The 19,338-nt window shown below is 29.7% G+C and overlaps 4 protein-coding genes and 1 long non-coding RNA gene across 6 annotated transcripts; 2 read left to right on the top strand and 3 right to left on the bottom strand.

The window, feature by feature from the left end:
• The first annotated feature begins 78 nt into the window (after nt 1-78).
• LOC145193949 (NFATC2-interacting protein-like) lies at nt 79-1,907 on the top strand. 2 transcript variants are annotated; one of them, XR_016445409.1, is made up of 6 exons: nt 79-484; nt 750-824; nt 916-1,069; nt 1,166-1,310; nt 1,387-1,494; nt 1,591-1,907. XR_016445409.1 is itself a non-coding variant. In XM_080071514.2 (6 exons), exons 1-6 carry the CDS (start codon nt 288-290, stop codon nt 1,774-1,776), a joined length of 855 nt encoding a protein of 284 aa, XP_079927640.2. In that variant the 5' UTR covers nt 82-287; the 3' UTR covers nt 1,777-1,907. The 2 variants fall into 2 exon arrangements, 1 of the variants encoding a protein (XP_079927640.2); XM_080071514.2 differs by having other exon boundaries at nt 82-484; nt 1,397-1,494.
• A 127-nt stretch (nt 1,908-2,034) lies between these two features.
• Nucleotides 2,035-3,031, bottom strand: LOC149881152 (uncharacterized). Its single transcript, XR_016445411.1, has 2 exons — nt 2,828-3,031; nt 2,035-2,444 (listed from the first exon to the last, which is right to left on the bottom strand). It is a non-coding gene; the product is annotated as an uncharacterized LOC149881152 (long non-coding RNA).
• Nucleotides 3,032-6,378: 3,347 nt separating this feature from the next.
• LOC149881151 (uncharacterized) lies at nt 6,379-7,468 on the bottom strand. Its single transcript, XM_090068083.1, has 2 exons — nt 6,679-7,468; nt 6,379-6,507 (listed from the first exon to the last, which is right to left on the bottom strand). Exons 1-2 carry the CDS (start codon nt 7,340-7,342, stop codon nt 6,479-6,481), a joined length of 693 nt encoding a protein of 230 aa, XP_089924209.1. The 5' UTR covers nt 7,343-7,468; the 3' UTR covers nt 6,379-6,478.
• On the top strand, nt 7,249-11,429 carry LOC145184847 (zinc finger MYM-type protein 1-like). Its single transcript, XM_080060626.2, has one exon. The coding sequence runs from the start codon at nt 8,232-8,234 to the stop codon at nt 11,226-11,228; it is 2,997 nt and encodes a 998-aa protein (XP_079916752.2). The 5' UTR covers nt 7,249-8,231; the 3' UTR covers nt 11,229-11,429.
• Nucleotides 11,430-15,721: 4,292 nt separating this feature from the next.
• Nucleotides 15,722-17,184, bottom strand: LOC149881150 (protein yippee-like 2). The gene is made up of 4 exons (XM_090068856.1): nt 16,955-17,184; nt 16,420-16,463; nt 16,202-16,310; nt 15,722-16,016 (listed from the first exon to the last, which is right to left on the bottom strand). The coding sequence occupies exons 1-4, from the start codon at nt 17,057-17,059 to the stop codon at nt 15,927-15,929; spliced, it is 348 nt and encodes a 115-aa protein (XP_089924982.1). The 5' UTR covers nt 17,060-17,184; the 3' UTR covers nt 15,722-15,926.
• Nucleotides 17,185-19,338: the final 2,154 nt, after the last annotated feature.

Raw genomic sequence — 19,338 nt, 5'->3', positions numbered from 1 at the left:
TTTATTGTGCATTTTTATGTGATAAATCCTTTTAAAAATTAAATAAATGAATCTTAGGTATTTATAAATGTAATATTTATCTTATGAGTTGGAGCTCTGAAATTTAAGTTATTTGCAAATTCATTAAACTATTTTTTTTAAACATTTTGAAATGGTGTTGGGCAAATTAACTTAAGTGATGCTCTGTTATGTAATCTAAGACTTAATATCAATCTTATCAACTTGAAACATTTTTTACTAATCAGATTTTGAGTAAATTTCGTAGATATTTAGTTATGTTTTGACAAATGAAACGATGTGCTGATAGCGATGAGGAAGATGAAATCTTTAATTATGGCAACAAGAGATTACTTACTTTTTCTCATGACCAAGTTGTGTTGAATTTTTCCTCATCAGAAGATGAAGGTGAAGTTGAAACTGAGTCTGAACCTGAGCCTGATAATATTTCAGATTCTGAAGAAAATAATATAAGAATTCCTGCTAGGTAAGTTTTTTTTTAATTGATTTTTCTAAATACAAATTCAAAGATGGTAAGATCATAAAATCTTTAACCATAAAATGACTATAAAATCTTTTAGTTAAATATTTTTACTAATTGGTCAATTTACAAAGTTTCATGATTAAATACAAAAAACAAACAACTAAAATATATAAACTATGATCAAGACATTTTATTAGATTGTTGATAACAGCAATCAATCTTTTCGAGTTGTGAAAAACACATCAAGTTTTTTGTTATCACATTTTAGACTGAATGATTCTTTGCTTTCACCTTCGCCGCCGCCTCCACCGCCGAACTCTACCAAATTTCCTCTACAGAAAAGGTAGGCTTTATGGAGAGATTTTAGGTGGATTTTTTTATTATTTGTCGATCAAAAAATGATCATTTTAAGTATGAAGTTCTTTTTTTTTCAGCTCGGAAGTTTTGCAACGATTGAAAAACGGGTGTGTAACCTTGTCTCACTCACCAGACTCACAAGACTTAGTCTTAACAAAAAAGTCAGAAAGTGATGTTTGTAAAGTTAAAGTAAGAGTTCATGGTCAAGTGAAAAAGTTTACTATTAAAAAGGTTATTTTGTTAAGTCTCTTCAAAAAATTTATTTTTGTTTTTTAATTGCGAAAACTACTTTTGTATTATTACTTTTTGTTTCTATTTTTTCACCAGAATGAACCGTTTTTGAGTTTATATCAACGAATAGCTGAAGAGGAAAACGTTTCTATCGCGCGCGTTGTATTAAATAAGAAGCTCGTCACCATTGATACAAACGATACAGTGCAAAAGCTGAACATAACTATATGTGATATTATCGGTCAGTGTCAAATTTCACTTAGTTGTAGTATTGATTTATAGAGGTATATGTTTTATAAAAGTACTTGTGTATAAAGTTCTATTTAGAATGTTTGATCTTTGACGACGATGAAGAAGGAAATAAAATAACTGTCAGAGTTCAATCGGAGTTAAAGAGCAGCAGGGTTGACTTTAAAATCTCTCCAGTAAGTAGAACTCACAGTTAAAAAATTTCCTTCTCTTTGCAAACTTTTTGAATTATTTAACTTTCTTTTTTTTTCTTTCTTTTTAACGGTTTGTAGGTCGAAAAGCTCTTAGTAATACTTAATCGCTACTGTGAAATGAACAACGCGTGTTTCGAAAAAGCTCGTTTTAGTTTTGACGGGGAAGAAATAGACGCAACACAAACAGCAGCGGCTCTTGATATTGAAGATGGTGACGTTATTGATGTAATGTTAAATAAAAACTATGAACTATTCGCTTCTTAGTAAAATATGGATCTTTTCTAACGCGTTTAAATTATTATATTACTATCCTCTTTTCATTATATTTAAAAAAAATTTAATATGGAGATGTAAATATTTTTTGAAGTATGTAATATAAAATCATTTGTGAAGAAGTCAGATGTTTTTACTAAGGGTCTGCGTATCGTTATCGGTATATCGGTATGAACCGATATTTTGAACCGATAACGATAAGAAATGATAACGATATCAAAGGATATGAGTTTGTCTATGAAACGATTGATTAAATATGAAACGATATGAAACAATACATTGTTCTATTTCATAATTTATTTAACTTAAGGAAATATAAATTCATAATAAATTTCTGAATTTTTGCTTCTGTTTAAAGTTCCAAACTAATAACTGTCAGATCAACCACATTTGGAGTACTGGCACGAGAGGCAGCAGGAGACATCGAGGCAGGTCCTTCATCGGCTTGTTCTTCAGCAGAAGTGAGCAACGATTTCTTGATCTTAACTTTGACATAGTTTTGCTGGATATACAGGAGTTTCTCTACTTGTTCTGGTTGCAACTTGGTTCCTTTGAGTCTTTGAGAACTTTGAGTCACCTCTTCTTCAAAGAAGTTCCAGATTTCCGTTCTTGGACGCGGCATGATGCTGGCAACTGACTTATAAGTTCAAACTTCTAAACTAAATAAGAAAAAGAATCTTTTACTTCACAAAAAAAAACAATTTTATGTGGACAATAATGCTGTCCAACTAGTCACTTTGACTCCCTCTCGAAAACTAGCCTTTTCCCAAAAAATGAGAAAGCTTTTAACAATAAAATTTCTATCGGACATTTTAAATAACTGTTATTTCAAATTTTACAACAATATCAAGTTTTTAAAATAATATTTCAAAAATTTATCTTTTCTTTTACTACTTTGAACAACCTGTAGCGATGATAATTTTTGTTATCTAAGTTTAACCATATTTCACTTAAAAAGTTTAATAACAAAGTAAAAATAGACATTTCATACATACTGCTATATTGTAACAAATAAAATAAAACAAAATTTATCATATCTTACCTTCAAAATTGATTAAATTTCAATGTTTTTTGTGACTTCCCTGAGACACTAAAGAGTCACTGTTTTCTTTTTGAATTTGATATTATTTTTCCCATCTGACTGCGAATCATACAGTTTACAAACTACAATCCGTTTTTATAGTCTTTCAACCGCGCCATTTCGACACATTAAATACATTAAGACATTACATGCGTTAGCACCGACACACTTTATTACCTTAAATACATTAACACGTTAATTGCATCTTGAAGACGATATTCCCGACATTTTTGACTTTAGTTGATCAACAAAGTTTTTTACCTGACATCCTACTTAATTGGTCTGGAAGGATCAATGATATCTATTAACTAGATGTCTATTAGTATTAGTATATTTATTTGCCGTATAATATTATTTACATTAAGATTTATAATATTATAAGGCCAGGACTTCAAGAAGATCGCAATGATCTTATCACGAAGCCCTTGACAAAAATCTATTTTCTTCTTCAATAAAAACATCAATATACTATATAAAATAAATATATACCGAGAATATATAATCACTAATATCATAAATATATCATAAATTTAACACTCTACATATTTCAGAAGTGAAACTCAAAATAAAAACATGACAAATCAAGGTGTAGTATATAGCAACTGAAAGTATTTTTTTAAAACAAATAAAAAAAAATCAAGAATATTTTTCGTTGAAAAAATTATTTTTTTAATAGATTGCTTGAAAAAGGAATAGGTCAGTTCAGATGAAAAAACAAAATTAGGCCTTACTATTTCGTTCCATAGAAAAGGTCCACGATAAGATATACAAAATTGAGCTTGTTTATTTTTGCAAAAAGGTTTTTCTAAAATGCTATTATTACGTAGGTTATATTTATTTTGTGGTTTAATTTTGTAAAGGTTTATAAAAACATCGGGGGATATAAGTTCTTTACATTTGTACATAAAACACAAAACATTAAATACATTCAGTTGATAAACATTTAAGGTGGCCATTTCTTTAAAAAGCGGTTCAGAGTTCGAAAAACGATTTTTAAAATTTATTATGCGAGCTGCGTGTTTCTGATGCCGATAAAGAGATTTAAGTTTAGTTTTGTGTACTTCCCCATATAATATTTGCATAATTGATATGACAATGAATAAAAGAGTAATATAATTGTGTTAATTGCTTTTTGTTTAAAATACCTCTAGATTTGTATAGAATTCCATGTTTTTTGCAACTTTATTAGAAATATTATTGATGTGTGATTTCCAAGACAGATTTTCTTCAATAAGAACTCCTAAAAATTTTGTCACTTTTTCTCTTTTTAGGATGACATTGTCTGTAAAAAGGTCGGGCATAATTACAGGCAGTATTTGTTTTTTAAAGTTTGGATGGAAAAGTATCCATTTTGTTTTTTTCAATATTTAAAGATAGTCTATTTTTTTTGAACCAAAATGAAATTTTTTTAAGTTCTCTGTTCATATTATTAAAAAGTATGTTTATATTTTCATGTGACTGAAACAAGTTTGTGTCGTCTGCAAAAATTATAGTTTTCAAATTGGATGCTTTGTTAAGATCATTTATATATATAATGAAAAGAAGTGGTCCAAGTATGGATCCTTGTGGGACACCATATGTTATGTTCATTAATGTTTGAGTTTGGGAATCTTTGCTAAAAACAAATTGCTTTCGGTTGGAGAGATAACTTTTGAACCAACTTAGAGTTTTACCAACTATGCCATAACATTCAAGTTTTTTAAGCAAAATATTATGATCGACCGTGTCAAAAGCTTTTGACAAGTCAATGAAAACACCAAGTGTAAATTTTTGATTTTTAAAAGATTCGTTAATGCAACGTGTTAATTGAAGAATAGCATGTTCGGTTGAGTTGTTTTTTTTAAAACCGAACTGATTTTCATAAAGGAGTTTATTGGTAATTAGGTATGTGTACACTCTGTTATACATTATTCTTTCTAATATTTTTGAAAAAACTGGAAGAACAGAAATAGGCCTGTAATTTGTTACATCGGTCGAGTCTCCTGACTTAAAAATAGGAATTACTTTTGCTATTTTCAGAGAGTCTGGGAAAGTACCTTGTTTAATGGATGATTTAAAGATTTTGTAAAGAATATCTTTCATGACGTCATAAGAGTCTATCACAATATTTCCATGTATACCGTCAGGTCCTACTGATTTATTTCTTTTTAATGATCTAAAAGCTATATCGAATTCCTCAAGCGTTAGGTTTGAAAAATGTAAGGAGTTTGACGTTTGAATTTCGTCTGTTAATTTATAATTTGTTAAAGGGATTTCGTTTGATAAATTCGCTCCTACAGTGGAAAAAAATTTGTTAAATTCAGTCGCAATTTCATTAATATCATTAGTTATTTTATTTCCAACTTTAATTGCATGTGGAAGTGAGGTTGAACTTACTTTTTGTTTTCCTGTAATTTCCTTCATTAATTCCCAGATGCGTTTTAAGTTATGTTTGTACTGAGAAATTAAATTAGAATAATAATTTTTTTTAGCATATTTTCGGAGTTTTTCAAACAGGTTTTTGTAGTTTTTGTAATTTTGTTTATGTTTTTCGGATTTAGTTTTTAAATATTTATTATACAACTTTTGCTTTAGTTTCGAAGACTTTTTTAGTCCCTTAGTTATCCAAGGAGACATTATGTCTTTGGCTTTGATATTTATTTCACATATTGGAAAATTAGCGTCATAGATTTTAATGAAAGTTTTATAAAACGTGTTATAAATCATGTTTATGTTATCATTAAAGTTTATGTGATTCCAGTCTTGCTGTAGAATTTGATCTTTGAATAATTTTAAGTTACAGTTGTTAACAATTCGCTTTTTTATTGTCATTTTCCCCGCGCTTTTTATTTGATAATCTGATTTAATAGAAAAAAATATGGGAAAATGATCAGAAACATCAGTTTTTATAATTCCTTTTTTTAAAGATTTATTAAAATAGTCTGTGGTTAATGTATTATCAATTAAAGTCGAGGAATGGTTTGTAATTCTAGTCGGTCTATCTATTATTGGTATGGTACCCATTTCAAATAAATTGTTATAAAATGTTTTTATAGTTTGGTTTTCGCTATACTCAAAACAATCCAAGTTGAAGTCACCCAAAATATAACTTTTTTTTTTCTCTTGACTAGCTTTTTCTATTAGATTGTATTTCAAAAATTTACCAAGATTTTCTGTTCTTCCAGTCGGAGGCCTATAGCAACAGCTGATTAAAATGTTTTTAGAGTTTTTGTTTATTAGTTCAATTGTTAAGATCTCTTGATCCGTATCAGAAACACTCGCTTCTGACTTTATAGAAAATATTTTCTTTCAAATAAAAGAGTACTCCTCCTCCGCGCCTATTATTTTTTCGTTCTAAAAAAATTTCTTTAAAACCTGGGAGAAGGAGATCAGAATTTGTTTCAAAATCTAATTTAGAACACCAAGTTTCGGTTAAACAAATCACGTTAAAACAATTGTTGGTTTCGTAAATTAAATTTAGAAAATTTTCAAAGTTCTTTTTTAAACTTCTAATATTTACATGAACGACATTAAAATAATCACTTTTATTATCCACTCCTATAAAGTTATTAACTTCATTTGGTTGAAAGTAAGAGCACACAAATTCAGGCATATTAATTTCGTTAAAGTAACTTATGTCTGGATCGGATTCTTCATCCGATCTAAAATCATTAATTTGAAAAAATTTAAAGACATTTTCAAAATTATTATTATTTTTCGAATTCATTTTTGTTATTATTTACTTTTTTATTCTGTTATAGATAATCATGAATATACTTTGTTTTAAGATAACTTAGTGTTTATTTTATTGTACACAACTTTAGCGAATTTACCTGATGCTCGTAGATCTTTTGCCTGTTGGAAAAGTTGTTTACGAATACTAGTTGTCCGCTCGCTGAAATCTTCGTTTATATACAAGTTTTCCTTCCACAGCTTCTTTTTCTTGTATTTTTCGAGAATGTTTTCACGATCTTTAAAATTTAGAAACTTGACAATTATAGCTCGCTTTCTACGCTTACCTTCTTTGTGTTCTTTTCTTCCAGCACGATGCGCTCTTTCAATTTGTATACCTTCTTTAATATCCAGTTTTTCTTTCAGTAGATTCTTAATCAATTCTTCGCTTTTCTCCCATGTTTCGTCTTCGGTTTCCTCAATACCTTCAAATCGCAAGTTGTTTCTTCTACTTCTGTCTTCTAACTCAGCAATTTTATTCTTTAGTGCTTCATTTTCTTCGTTTAGATGTTTTTGATCTAGTTGACTTAGTGCACTTTTTTTAGTATTGATTAACGTTTCCTTTATTGTTTCGTATTGTTCACTAACAAATTCGATAGTTTTTTTTGTCTCATTAAGTTCACGTTTTAATTCTTTGTTTTCATCTTTTATAATAATAAGTTCGCTTTCTAACTTTTGTATACGATCGTTAAAGATTTTAAATATCGTATTTTCATGAATTTCTAATAAATCCTTTACTTGACTTAAGGAGAATTTGTTTGCCATTATTTAAAAGTAGGTTTGTTATAAAGATTACAAAGATATAAATGGATATAGATGAGATCGTTCGCAAAACTAAACAAAACTAGAGCATACCTCTTACAGCCGCCATTTTGACAACAGTCTAACTTGCGCTTCCACAGTGAAGCAAATTTTTTGCCAACCAGGGGCCAATTCTATAAACAATTCGAAGTTTTTTTCGAGAAAAAAAATCTTTCGTAAAAACGCAATTTTTCACGTACGAAAAAAAGTTCGTAATCTCGAAGAATTTATCGCTGTTTGTATTTTTTTCGCCCATTGCTATAAAGCATAAAACGTAAACAGGGGCGTCGCCTTGGAGGGGGTAGGGGGGGGAGTCTCCCCCTCCCAGAATCTAAAAAAGAGAAAAGTTGGGAATTTCCTTGCCGAGAGTTGGGACAGTTGGGAAATAGGTGATAAAATCAAAAAATACTTTCTAGTTAAATAAAATTAAAATGTTTGCAAAAATCCATCATCCATCTAATTCTTTTTTGACTTGGACAAATAAACTTTACGTTTATTAAACGACTTATGGCTGTTTTCCACAAGACGAAATAAATTGTGGAGTCATAAAGAAGAGCCCTTTTGATTTCCGCGTTGTTTTTTTTTTCGCGCTACTTTTTTTTTGTTATCAACAATAAAAATGGCAGCTGAAAGTTTATGCTGTATGTTTGACTAAAAGCAGTTATTCTTTTTTTTTTCATACTTTCTACTTTGAAACGTGAATATTTATTTCCATGAATTGATTTCAACATTTGTCTTATTTAATGTTTATAAAAGTTATCACACTTATTAAGAGTGATAACTTTTATAAACATTAAATCAGTTAAAAATTACGGTAAATTATAGTATCTGCATTTGTTTTCCAGCACTAACTATGAAAAGCAAAAGATATAAATTACAATGTTGCGTATGCAAAGCAGTATTTAACAACGACTATAAAACCAGTCATGAAAGATCCGTTCATGGTGGTAGAAAGGTTCATATACAAACAGTGGGAGCCCCAGAGAATCCTTTTCTAGCCTCCTTAGCTTCAAAAAAACGAAAAATGGTACCTCAGAATGCTGGTGATGATGTCGAAGTGGATGATGAAATACAAAGTAGTGAACATACAAAGTTAGACTTGATAATAATTGAAACATCGACTTCAACATGTAGTATATCCATAGAAGAAGAATTAACATCTTCTGATAAAAAATTTGAAGAGGATGCAAGTTCAAAAATTCAAGATAATGATGCAAGAGGGGAAAACTTGGGTTATGTTGTAGTCCAGGAACAAGCAGAGAAACTTACAGAACTAAATTCTAAATCAGATCATTTAAACCAGTTTCCTGACCGAGATGAAAAGGATGACATGAATATTATTAACTTGGATACTTCTGAAGTAAGCAGTGAAACAACAAGTTGGACTTTGCTCATGGGGAATTTGGGTGTTTTAATAGATAATCTTAAAGATTGTAATGACATTTATAAAAAATACTGTAAAGAAGAATTAGTAAATGAAAAATTCGCTGCGATTGAAATTGTAAATGCAACAAGTTCTGTGGTGGAAATGTCAAAAAATGTTTTGAAAATGGGAAATGCTTTTTTAAGAAAACTCGATATCAAAGCTCAAAGTATTATAATTGACAAATCAGATTCATCAGCATTGATAAGCCATGACCCAGGATTACGTCCACATACAATTACAGATAATCAAAAATCGTATTTAATCCAGTTAGGACCACACCAACCAAAACTTGCTAGTTTCCCAAGTGACGGTAAAAATAGATTTAATCCCCAGTGGTACAAAGAGTTTGAACATTTAGAATACAGTACCCAGAAGGATGCCACATTTTGTTTTGTCTGCCGGCTTTTCCCTAAGGTATTTGGAAAGAAGGGAAAAACTGAAGATGCTTGGATAAATGTTGGGGTAAGATCTTGGTCCAAGATGAAAAGCTATGGGAAAGAAAAACTTGGAAAGCTTCAGGCACACTTTACCTCTCAAGCACATAAAGTTGCATTAAGTGAATATTGTCACTTTCTTATGAAAAAAGGTCATATAGATCACCTTATTGATAAATCCAATAGACTTGCTCTTATAGAAGAGCAAAAAATAGAGGTACAGAATAGAAAAACTGTTGAAATTCTTATTGATACATGCAAGACTTTAGGAAGCCAAGGGCTAGCGTTTAGGGAATCGGACAGTGCTAATCAAGGTAACTTTGTTGCAGTAGTGAATCTTATCTCTTGCCACAATCCCACACTAATAGCCTGGATTGAAGATAGAGCCCTTCGTCCATATAGAGTTACATACACAAGTCCATCGTCTCAAAATGAAATGATTAGTTTAATTGCAACTGAATTAAAGGGAAAGATCATAGAAGAAATTAATAGCTCCAATTTTTTTTCCGTGATGGCCGACACTACTCCCGATATGTCACATAAGGACATAATGAGTATAGTTGTGAGAACAGCCAGTGAAAACGGTGAGATTCGGGAAAGGCTTTTAAAATCCGTTGAATGCACTGATAAGACTGGAAAAGGGATGGCTGAGCTAATTTTATCTTCTTTACATAAAGAAGGCATTGACACATCAAAGATGGCTTTTCAGTCGTATGATTACGCGAGTTCAATGTCTGGACAATTTAAAGGAGTACAAAAGTATATAACAGAAGAAGTTGGCCATAATGTACCCTACATACCTTGTCAAGACCACAGAACAAACACTGCTCTTGAACATGCATGCAATGTTAATACTTTAATACGAGAATTGTTTAATGTCCTCGAACAGTTGCATGTTTTCTTCACATCAAGCACAAAAAGATTTAGTCATTTAAAAGAAAAACTGGAAGACATTGACAGTGCACTACAGCTTGTAAACCTGTCTAGAACAAGATGGACCGCACGAGCAAAATCTGTTAAGGCTTTAAATCAGTGTTTAGAGAAGGTTGTTGATCTTCTTCAGAGCATCTCAAATAATAAGATTTTTGATACTAACACAAGAACTAAGGCAATGGGACTTCTGAAAAAAGTAACAACTTTTGATTTCATTATTACTCTTTTCTTCATGAAGAATATCATTGAGAAGATAAAAATATTAACAGAAATCTTAGAAAGTCCAAACTTCAATGTTATCGACAGTATAAATGTAATTGAAAGTACTGCCAAGAACATACAAAATATCAGTAACGATACAGATGCTATGAATAATTTGATTGAAAGTGCAGTAATATTTTCTAGGAAATTACACATTGATGCAGAAAATGATTACGAACGACACCATAGATTAATAGCAATGGAGATGAAAGCTTTTTACCGGAAAGAATTCAAAGAGGTCATAGACTCTCTAGCCATGGGTTTAACAGAAAACTCGGCAGCATTAAAGGAAATATTTGCCCCTATCACCAAAATTTTTAGTTTTCCTTTAAATAAGGATAATTTGAGTATTGAAAACTTAACAAAAGCAAACAAACTTTTTCCTCCTGGATACAAGGATCATATTCCAGACGTTCATGTGCTGAAAAGCCAGATGGAAATTTTGATAGATATCTGTTTAGAAGAAGGTCATGAAGATTTTAAGTCATCAAGAACACCAGCTAAGACGCTGCAAGACATTTTGTACCATGTTGTGAAGTTAAAGGATATACTGAAACAAGCCCATAAATTATGCATTTTTGTAATCACAGCTGCTTATGGTGTAGCATCAAATGAGCGTTCATTCAGTCAACTCAAGATTGTAAAATCACATCTGAGAACAACAATGAGTGACGAGAGATTGGATAGCCTCATGCTACTAAAGTGCGAAAAAGAACTTTGTAAAGGAGTTAACCCCGAACATCTTGTTAAACGATGGGTTCAATTGAAGAAACGTCATATTAAAGTCAAACAGTAGACAAAAAATGATAGTGATGATAAAATATTGTGCGTATAAGTTTTGAAATAAAATAATATTTTCCATATTCCTTTGTACTAATTCATTTCCGTAAAATTTTAAACTGCTATATATGCTGCCAAAATGGTTTGTAAAGTTTATTGGATTTGTAAATTGTAACATTTTTTTGGACTGATACAGTTTCACTATGAATGGGTAAAACCTTTAGACGTTTTTTGAATTGAATATTTTGTATAAATGTAAAGGAAGCTATGTTTTGTTAAAAGAAGTCAATAAATACTGATAATTGACAATTCATGAAAGTGAGTGCAATGTAGTATAACAATCAGTAGATTTTGTAAATAGGACAAAAATTGATTTTTTGAATTCTTAAATTATAAAAAACAGTTGTGAAAACTATGTTAAGCAGTTGGGAAAAATAAGGTTCTCCCCCCCCTGGAATTTTCTCACGCAACGCCACTGGTGATTAATAGTTTTATAATAAGAAACGGTTCTTTTTAAAAAATTTAATAAATAGAAAATAAAAAATTTGATTTGTTTTTGTAAAAGGTTCAGTGATAAATTGTGACCTTTTTATTACCAGATATCTGGAAAGGAATCAAGTACTAATGTTTAAAAATTGATATTTGTTTATAATACGTGGCGCTACAACAGTTTCTCCCACTCCACCCTTTTTTTTTTTTTTTGGCTGATTATCATTGAGAATTTTATGCTGATTCAGATAAATATAAAAATATAGAACTGAAAGTTAATGAAAAATGCTCTAATTCGAAGTCAAAGTTTTAAAAAATCCCACTAAAACCCCTAATATTCGCCATTTTTAAAATGTTACTTTGCTGTTACTTTTGCTGTTACTACTGTTACTTTGCGTAATAAACAGAGCTGGTTTCCATCAGTTTAGCATTATTATTTTAGTGTCATAATGAAATGAAATTAATCGAAGTTTTTAAATAAAGGTCGAATGTATTGGGTTGAGGAATAATTCATGAGCGTTTTTTTCAAATTTAAAAATGCACGCAGAAATAAAATGCATTGGCAAAATGTTTTATGTTGTTTGAAAGAGAATGTTTTGCTCTACAAGATAGTGTGTTTTGATTTGTTAGTTTTTTTTATTTTTGTATATTTTCAGATCATTAAAATGGAATGTCAAGTGGACAAAACTGAGCATTTTCGACACCATTTGCTTTTTGCATTTAGTCGAGGTGTTAAGGCCGCCGAAGCTGCTCGTGAGATTTGTACTGTGTATGGAGAAGGAGCAATGCCTGAAAGTACCGCCCGCCGTTGGTTTCGCCCTTCAAAAATGGGAAATTTGACCTCAAGGACGGATCACACACCGGTTGACCAATTGAGTTCGACGAAGAGCGATTGAATCAACTTCTTCACGAAAATCCACGTCAAACGACCAGAGAATTGGCGGAGCAGATGGATTGTGATCAAAAAACTGTGGTGAACCACCTTCACTCAATGGGCAAGGTTCAGAAACTCGGCGCTTGGGTGCCATACACTTTGAGCGAAAACAACAAAAATCAACGTTCCACAATCGCCGCCGGTTTGCTCGCTCGTCATCGCTCAACACATGATCACAAACAGCGTTTTCTTTACCGCATTGTCACTGGCGATGAAAAATGGTGCCTTTACGTCAATATGAAGCAGCGAAAAGAATGGCTCAGCCCCAAAAAACAAGCGACTCCGCGAGCAAAAAAAGACCTTCATCCTCGAAAGATCATGTTGTGTGTATGGTGGGATTGGGACGACATAATTCATTACGAACTGCTTGAGCGCAACCAAACAGTCAATGCGGAGCTCTACGTTCAACAACTGCACCGACTCAACGAAGCAATTCAGCAAAAAAGACCAAATAGGCGAAATGGCGTTCTTCTGCAACACGACAACGCCCGTCCTCAAATCGCCAATATGACCAAAGCCGCGATTCAAGAACTCGAATGGGAAGTGCTGCCTCATCCTTCATACTCTCCAGACATGGCGCCGTCAGATTTTCATCTGTTTCGATCGCTTTCGAACGCTTTGCGCGGTGTATCGTTCAATAATGACGTGGAATTGAGGGCTTGGTTGGACGAATTCTTTGAGTCAAGACCGGGAGATTTCTATCGCCGAGGCATCGAAAAACTTATTGAACGATGGGAGGAAGTCGTAAACAACAACGGAGAGTATATTATTGATTAAATCGTTGTAGTTTTTTTGTTTAAAATAAATTTGAAAAAAACGCTCATGAATTATTCCTCAACCCAATAGAATTTGAGAATGGAAACAAAGCAATGAATAATTATTATCGTACCGTACGCTTTTTATTAAAGACAACGCTTTGCGGGTTGTATTTTTTAAATTTTGATTGCAATAAAACGTGTATGAGTTAAATTCTTCTTTTAGGTAACAAAACTGTTGAATTCTTTTATAAAAGTTATTACAAAAGTACATTTTTTGCAATAAAAACGGCTATTTTCATACCCACAAAAAAATTCAAATCAATTTCTAAGTTAGGCATTTAGCCTACAAATCCATCTTTGTTTATATGTACAGTATGTCATAAGCTATTCTAATTAATTTTGGATTGTAAAATGTTTTACAAAAGTTCCTTTTTTAATTTCGATTTTGAAATGCTATAATTTAGCACGAAAGACTTTTCTCCTTTGTGCAAGATAGACAGGTTTAATTGTACAAGATAAAGGTACTTTAACAACTTTTCAGCGTAAAAACCACGTTTTGTGTGTGTTGCTTTTGCTAGCTAAAGCATCATTAACTTGTTATTCTCAAAATGGCGAAAAAAAGGGTCTTTAGTGGGATTTTTTAAAATTTTAACTTCGAATTAGAGCACGTTCCGTTAATTTTCAGGTTCATGTTGTATTAAATTTTCTGAATCAGCATAAAATTCTCTATCATAATCAACCATATATAAATAAAAAGGGAGGAAGGGGAGAGACTGCAGTAGCGCTTATTTATAGTCTGTTAACAATGACTTCACTAGCGAACTCCTTGGTTGAAATTAACTTTTGTAAAACATTTCTAATAAACGGCTATGTAATAAAATAGACCTTTAAATTTGTTCTTTAAATTCTTTTCTTTGTCCAAAAAAAATAAACGTCATCAATTTAAGTTTTGTTTAAATAAATGACTTTCTCTTCTGATGAATTTTTTTTACGTCTTTTCAATTTTTAATCACGAATTTTTCACTTAAGGAAGCAAAATAATTTTGGAATAGATAGCAACTTGGAAGCTTCATTCTGGATTACGTCATTTATCAATAACAAACTTAACTTTCTCGCCATGGTGAAGCATAAACCAATCAGATCATTCTTTACTTAGCAGTATGTATGCAAAAACAAATTTTAATTGTGCTAGAAAACTGAAAGTAAAATTGTGGGAACATGTCGCAGCCATTATAAAACTTCTTTAGGCTGAAGGTATTAGACTCCTTTGTCAATTGAAATTTTTTCAAAATTTCGCTCAGAAACCATATCCGTTTTCAAGAAACTCTTACACAAGCTGTGGCATGCTAGAAAATCAGTTATGGTTTTGTGTGTCATTCTAAATCATATATATTTTGTATGAAACAAATTGTTAGAGGAATTTTTTTACTTTTTCGTTGTTAATTATTGCCGCTGCCGTTAGTGGCTCCTAGCGTATCGCCACCCAACACAATATAATGAAAAATATTTTAAGACTAATTCTTTATTTTTTTACAAGTCATAAAGATAAAGGCTTCCTTACACAAAACTTTTATTAAGAAAACTGTAAGAATTTCTTACATAAATCCAAGAAACATGCACAAAGTTATTGATGTAACTAATTACAATGGTACTTTAAACTCATGTTAAAAAACTAAAGAGAAAATTGCTTGAAAAAAAAAAAAAAGTAAAATTTAAAAAATAATTATATCCCACTTATTATATCCTACTTACAGATTTAAAAAATCTGTAAGTAGGATATAATAAGTGGGATATAATTATTTTTTATTATATCCCACTTACAGATTTAAAAAATCAGCAACTGCCCAGCAGCACTGGAATTGTCCCTCTAACACTAACCTTTCATTAATTCAAGAATTAAGAAACCAAGAAATACAGAAGAAAAAAAACTGAACTCTAATGTAAAACACAAATCATATATAAGATATTACCCTTTATAATCTTTACTTGATATTTCAACCAATAACTTTTTATACTACAAAATTTACATCTTGATTATTTACATATTTACACTATTCGTAGCATATAAGCCAAATACTCAATCACACGTTATAGAAAACTCATTCACGAGTTATAAAATTATGATCAATTATAAAAGTTTGTTAAGTTCCAATGAAGTTTTAAAAAAAACATATTTATATACATGCAAATGTTATGTGTATAATTCTCCATGAATTATATATATATATATATATATATATATATATATATATATATATATATATATATATATATATATATATATATAATAAATATTTTTATACACATAATTATATGTTAATATATGTAAGAATGAGAGCTGTTCTGAAATACAACCATTAAAAGAATATTTTCAATGAAACACTAAGATGTCACTTTAAAGAAGTATTTTCAGAATTAGAAATATTCTTTAAAAATACTCTTCGATAACATTAGGATCTAATGAACTATATACAAACCAAATTCACGAATTAATATTATAAAACATGAATTATAATTATAAAACTGAAAAGACTTATTCCCAACCATTTTCTTTGAGCATATGTGCCATTTCAATTATATATTTTCCTTCTTTATATTTTTGGCTTCTTTCAAAGGCATGCTCCTAAACCAAACTTGGATTAAAATTCTCATATCTATTTTAGAAAGTCTTTTTTATAAAGAACAATTTATGTAAATTAAGTTAAAATTTTTGTAAAAGATTAGGTAAAAAAATAAAAGCTGAGTACTACGTTTCATTTTGATATCAGTTGTAATAGAAATAAAGCTATGTAACATAAAAATGCTCACATATTTCCATCCAAGTGCAGTCTTACAATTTTCACAATATATATCTGCTACTGCATGTAATCCTGTCAGTAAATTTCGCTGTTCAGCTGGACCACAAACAATGTTTAAGCTGTATCAATAAGTAAAAACTATTTATTGTTTTGTCAATAAATAAAAACTATTAATTTGGAGTAAAAAGAGAGAAATAAGTAAACTAAATTTTTTGAAAAACTTCTCACACTGAATTGAATAAATATGCTCGGCCTCTGCTTCCTTGAAAAGACTAAAATTTGAATAAGAAAATAAATTATATATATACATACATACATATACATACATACATACATACATACATACATACATACATACATACATACATACATACATACATACATACATACATACATACATACATACATACATACATACAAACATACATATATATATATATATATATATATATATATATATATATATATATATATATATATATATATATATATATATATATTATTATTATTATTATTATTATTATTATTACTATTATTATTATTTTTATCATCATTATCATTTCATTGTTATAACTATCATTATCATTATTATTATTATTATTATTTTTATTATTATTATTATTATTATTATTATTATTATTATTATTATTATTATTATTATTATTATTATTATTATTATTATTATTATTATTATTATTATTATAAATATGTAAAAATAAAAAATGTACAAAATTACCATCACAGATAAATTAAATAAAACTACCTTTGAAATAAGATCATCATGGTTGGCAAGATGAGCTCTGCAGTGAACACAGCTGTATTTTCTGAAAGCAGAAGTTGGCAAATAAGCACGGAAGGTTTTTACCATTTTATGCACCTAAGTTTTAGATTAAACAGACTTGGTTTATTACTCTATATTCCAACACTTTAAGTCTCGCGGTTATACTTCTGAACTAAATATTCTTTGATGTTTATTACCTGCACTCTTCATCCGTGAAAATTGAGATTTTTTCAACCAATGAAATTTAGTAAAAAAAGTTTTATTTGAAATAAACCAATAGAAAAGCTTAGCTAAATTGAAAGCCATTTCTTGAAATTACACATTTCAAAAACAAAGTTTATTTGGCTTTGAAGTACTGCTACTTCAGTTGATGGCTTTCAGAATTTAGTGTTTTGTTTATTTTCTTTGATTTTATCAAAATTCCATATTGTGATGTCATCCTATGTCTGAAAATGTATAACATAATTATCAAAGTAAAGAAATGATAATTACTTTTTATTATATATATATATATATATATATATATATATATATATATATATATATATATATATATATATATATATATATATATATATATATAGAGAGAGAGAGAGAGAGAGAGAGAGAGAGAGAGAGAGCGAAAGATGACAACTTTGTTGGTACTTAAAGTTTCATACCGGCGTACCGGCAATCATCAGCCAAAATACATAATATATATATATATATATATATATATATATATATATATATATATATATATATATATATATATATATATATATATATATATATATATATATATATATATATATATATACATATAAATCCAATCAAAGGATGTTAGGGTTGAGACTTAAAATTTTTATTCAATAAATGTTCTTTTCTTGCGTTAGTTTGTTTTACAGTTTCCGGTAAAACAAACTAACACAAGAACGCTTTCATACAACTTTATTCCGATTTCCTTTTAGTTTGACGTTTCAGAAGAGAAAATAGAACGTAGTTGAACGTTCTCTTATTACTTTTCTTTCATTCGCATATCACGTCACTTGCTTTGCGAGTTGAAAAGTTTTGATTTGATCTCAAAAAATCCTCAAGTATTAAATTGGTCAAATAGTTTAGAGTTGCCGCGAACATAGTCTTTCTTTCGCAAGCTATTCAAAGAAACATTATTTGGAATTTGGCATAAAAAAGATCTTGGTGTAAAACGTTTTGTTAAATTTATTTAAAATTTAAAGCCTAAAGCATCTAGTGATTTTTTAGTTTTCTTAAGTCTTGTAAAATCTTTGGCGTCATTTGCATTTATTAGTTCTGTTTGACTAAATAAGATGAAATAATCACAGTATGAGCTCGTGGCTCGGTGCATTCTTCTTTCTGAGTTGTAATTATAATAACAATAATGCTTGTCTTAATGTTTTATGTCATAACATCTGTTTAATAAAAATATATAAAGAATAATTCATTTATGCCAAAGAATCTATAATAACCAAACAACATTAATCATTAAAAGGTTCGAAAGTATGTTTTATTGATTTGATTAGAAATCTGATTGAAATTAAAACAAACAAAAAAACAAAACAATTTTATTGTAATCCCTTGAGATAAGTAATCATAAAACAAAAGCTTTAAATAGTTTGTAAGAAAAAAATCACCTTATTTGTGGTTTTATCTTATTTGCTCTCTCCTCGTCGTTTATACTAAAACACAGTTATTTCATTACACTTGTGTATTAAGGTGAGTTTCCACTCATCCGTTTAGCTACGGGAACGGGAAAGGGATGGGAAAGTCAATCACGTGAGCATACGCAGTGTGTAATTTGATTTTCCCGCAGCTTAGTTTTTCCAATGATATATTATATATACTAGATGTCTAACTTCAATCCGAAAAGTGAAGCCGTGGAAGCCATTTCTAATTCGGGAAAAAACATGCATTTTTAACTTATATTTCGCACGTCGGATATAGCTTTTGCCCTTATTACAAATGGCGGATTCCATTTGTAAACAAAAAAAGCGGCTTCACTTTTCATCCAATAAAATCCCGCAAGTTAGACATCTAGCATATATAATATATCATTGAGTTTTTCCCATCATATCTGTCTCGGGAAAAGGTTTATCTCAAATCAACTTTTTCCCGTAAATAAGCAAATAGCGAAAGGAGCAGCCAATCACCTTGCTAGAATTTTCGAAAAATAAAAACAAAAAAAGTGTAAAAGTTTCCAAGAACTTTTCCATTTTCGTAATTTTGTCATAAAGCTTTAATTTCGTAATTTTGTCAAAAACATTTATTTTCCTATAATTATGTATGTAATTACTTAAAGCTATTTATACGTATATTTTTATTTTCCTACTATGAAGCAAAATGGAAATTGTAAAATCTCGAGGATTAAT

Source organism: Hydra viridissima, unplaced genomic scaffold (genome assembly GCF_058129835.1).
Source record: "Hydra viridissima isolate aposymbiotic clone 2 unplaced genomic scaffold, HvirCarnegie_v1 scaffold_12, whole genome shotgun sequence".
Taxonomy (NCBI): Eukaryota; Metazoa; Cnidaria; class Hydrozoa; order Anthoathecata; family Hydridae; genus Hydra; species Hydra viridissima.
Note: the sequence above shows the minus strand (reverse complement) of the source record. Positions and strands in the feature narration are given on the sequence as shown.

Coding starts and splice junctions, on each gene's coding strand:
- LOC149881151 (XM_090068083.1), bottom strand. CDS start 7,342: ATGGCAAACAAATTCTCCTTAAGTCAAGTAAAGGATTTATTAGAAATT. Junction 6,508..6,678: donor AAAAGATCTACGAGCATCAG/GTAAATTCGCTA, acceptor TAATGATTTTAG/ATCGGATGAAGAATCCGATC.
- LOC145193949 (XM_080071514.2), top strand. CDS start 288: ATGAAACGATGTGCTGATAGCGATGAGGAAGATGAAATCTTTAATTAT. Junction 485..749: donor AATATAAGAATTCCTGCTAG/GTAAGTTTTTTT, acceptor ATCACATTTTAG/ACTGAATGATTCTTTGCTTT. Junction 1,070..1,165: donor AAAAGTTTACTATTAAAAAG/GTTATTTTGTTA, acceptor TTTTTTCACCAG/AATGAACCGTTTTTGAGTTT.
- LOC145184847 (XM_080060626.2), top strand. CDS start 8,232: ATGAAAAGCAAAAGATATAAATTACAATGTTGCGTATGCAAAGCAGTA.
- LOC149881150 (XM_090068856.1), bottom strand. CDS start 17,059: ATGGTAAAAACCTTCCGTGCTTATTTGCCAACTTCTGCTTTCAGAAAA. Junction 16,464..16,954: donor ATGATGATCTTATTTCAAAG/GTAGTTTTATTT, acceptor TTCAAATTTTAG/TCTTTTCAAGGAAGCAGAGG. Junction 16,017..16,201: donor CTGCACTTGGATGGAAATAT/GTGAGCATTTTT, acceptor AGTTTGGTTTAG/GAGCATGCCTTTGAAAGAAG.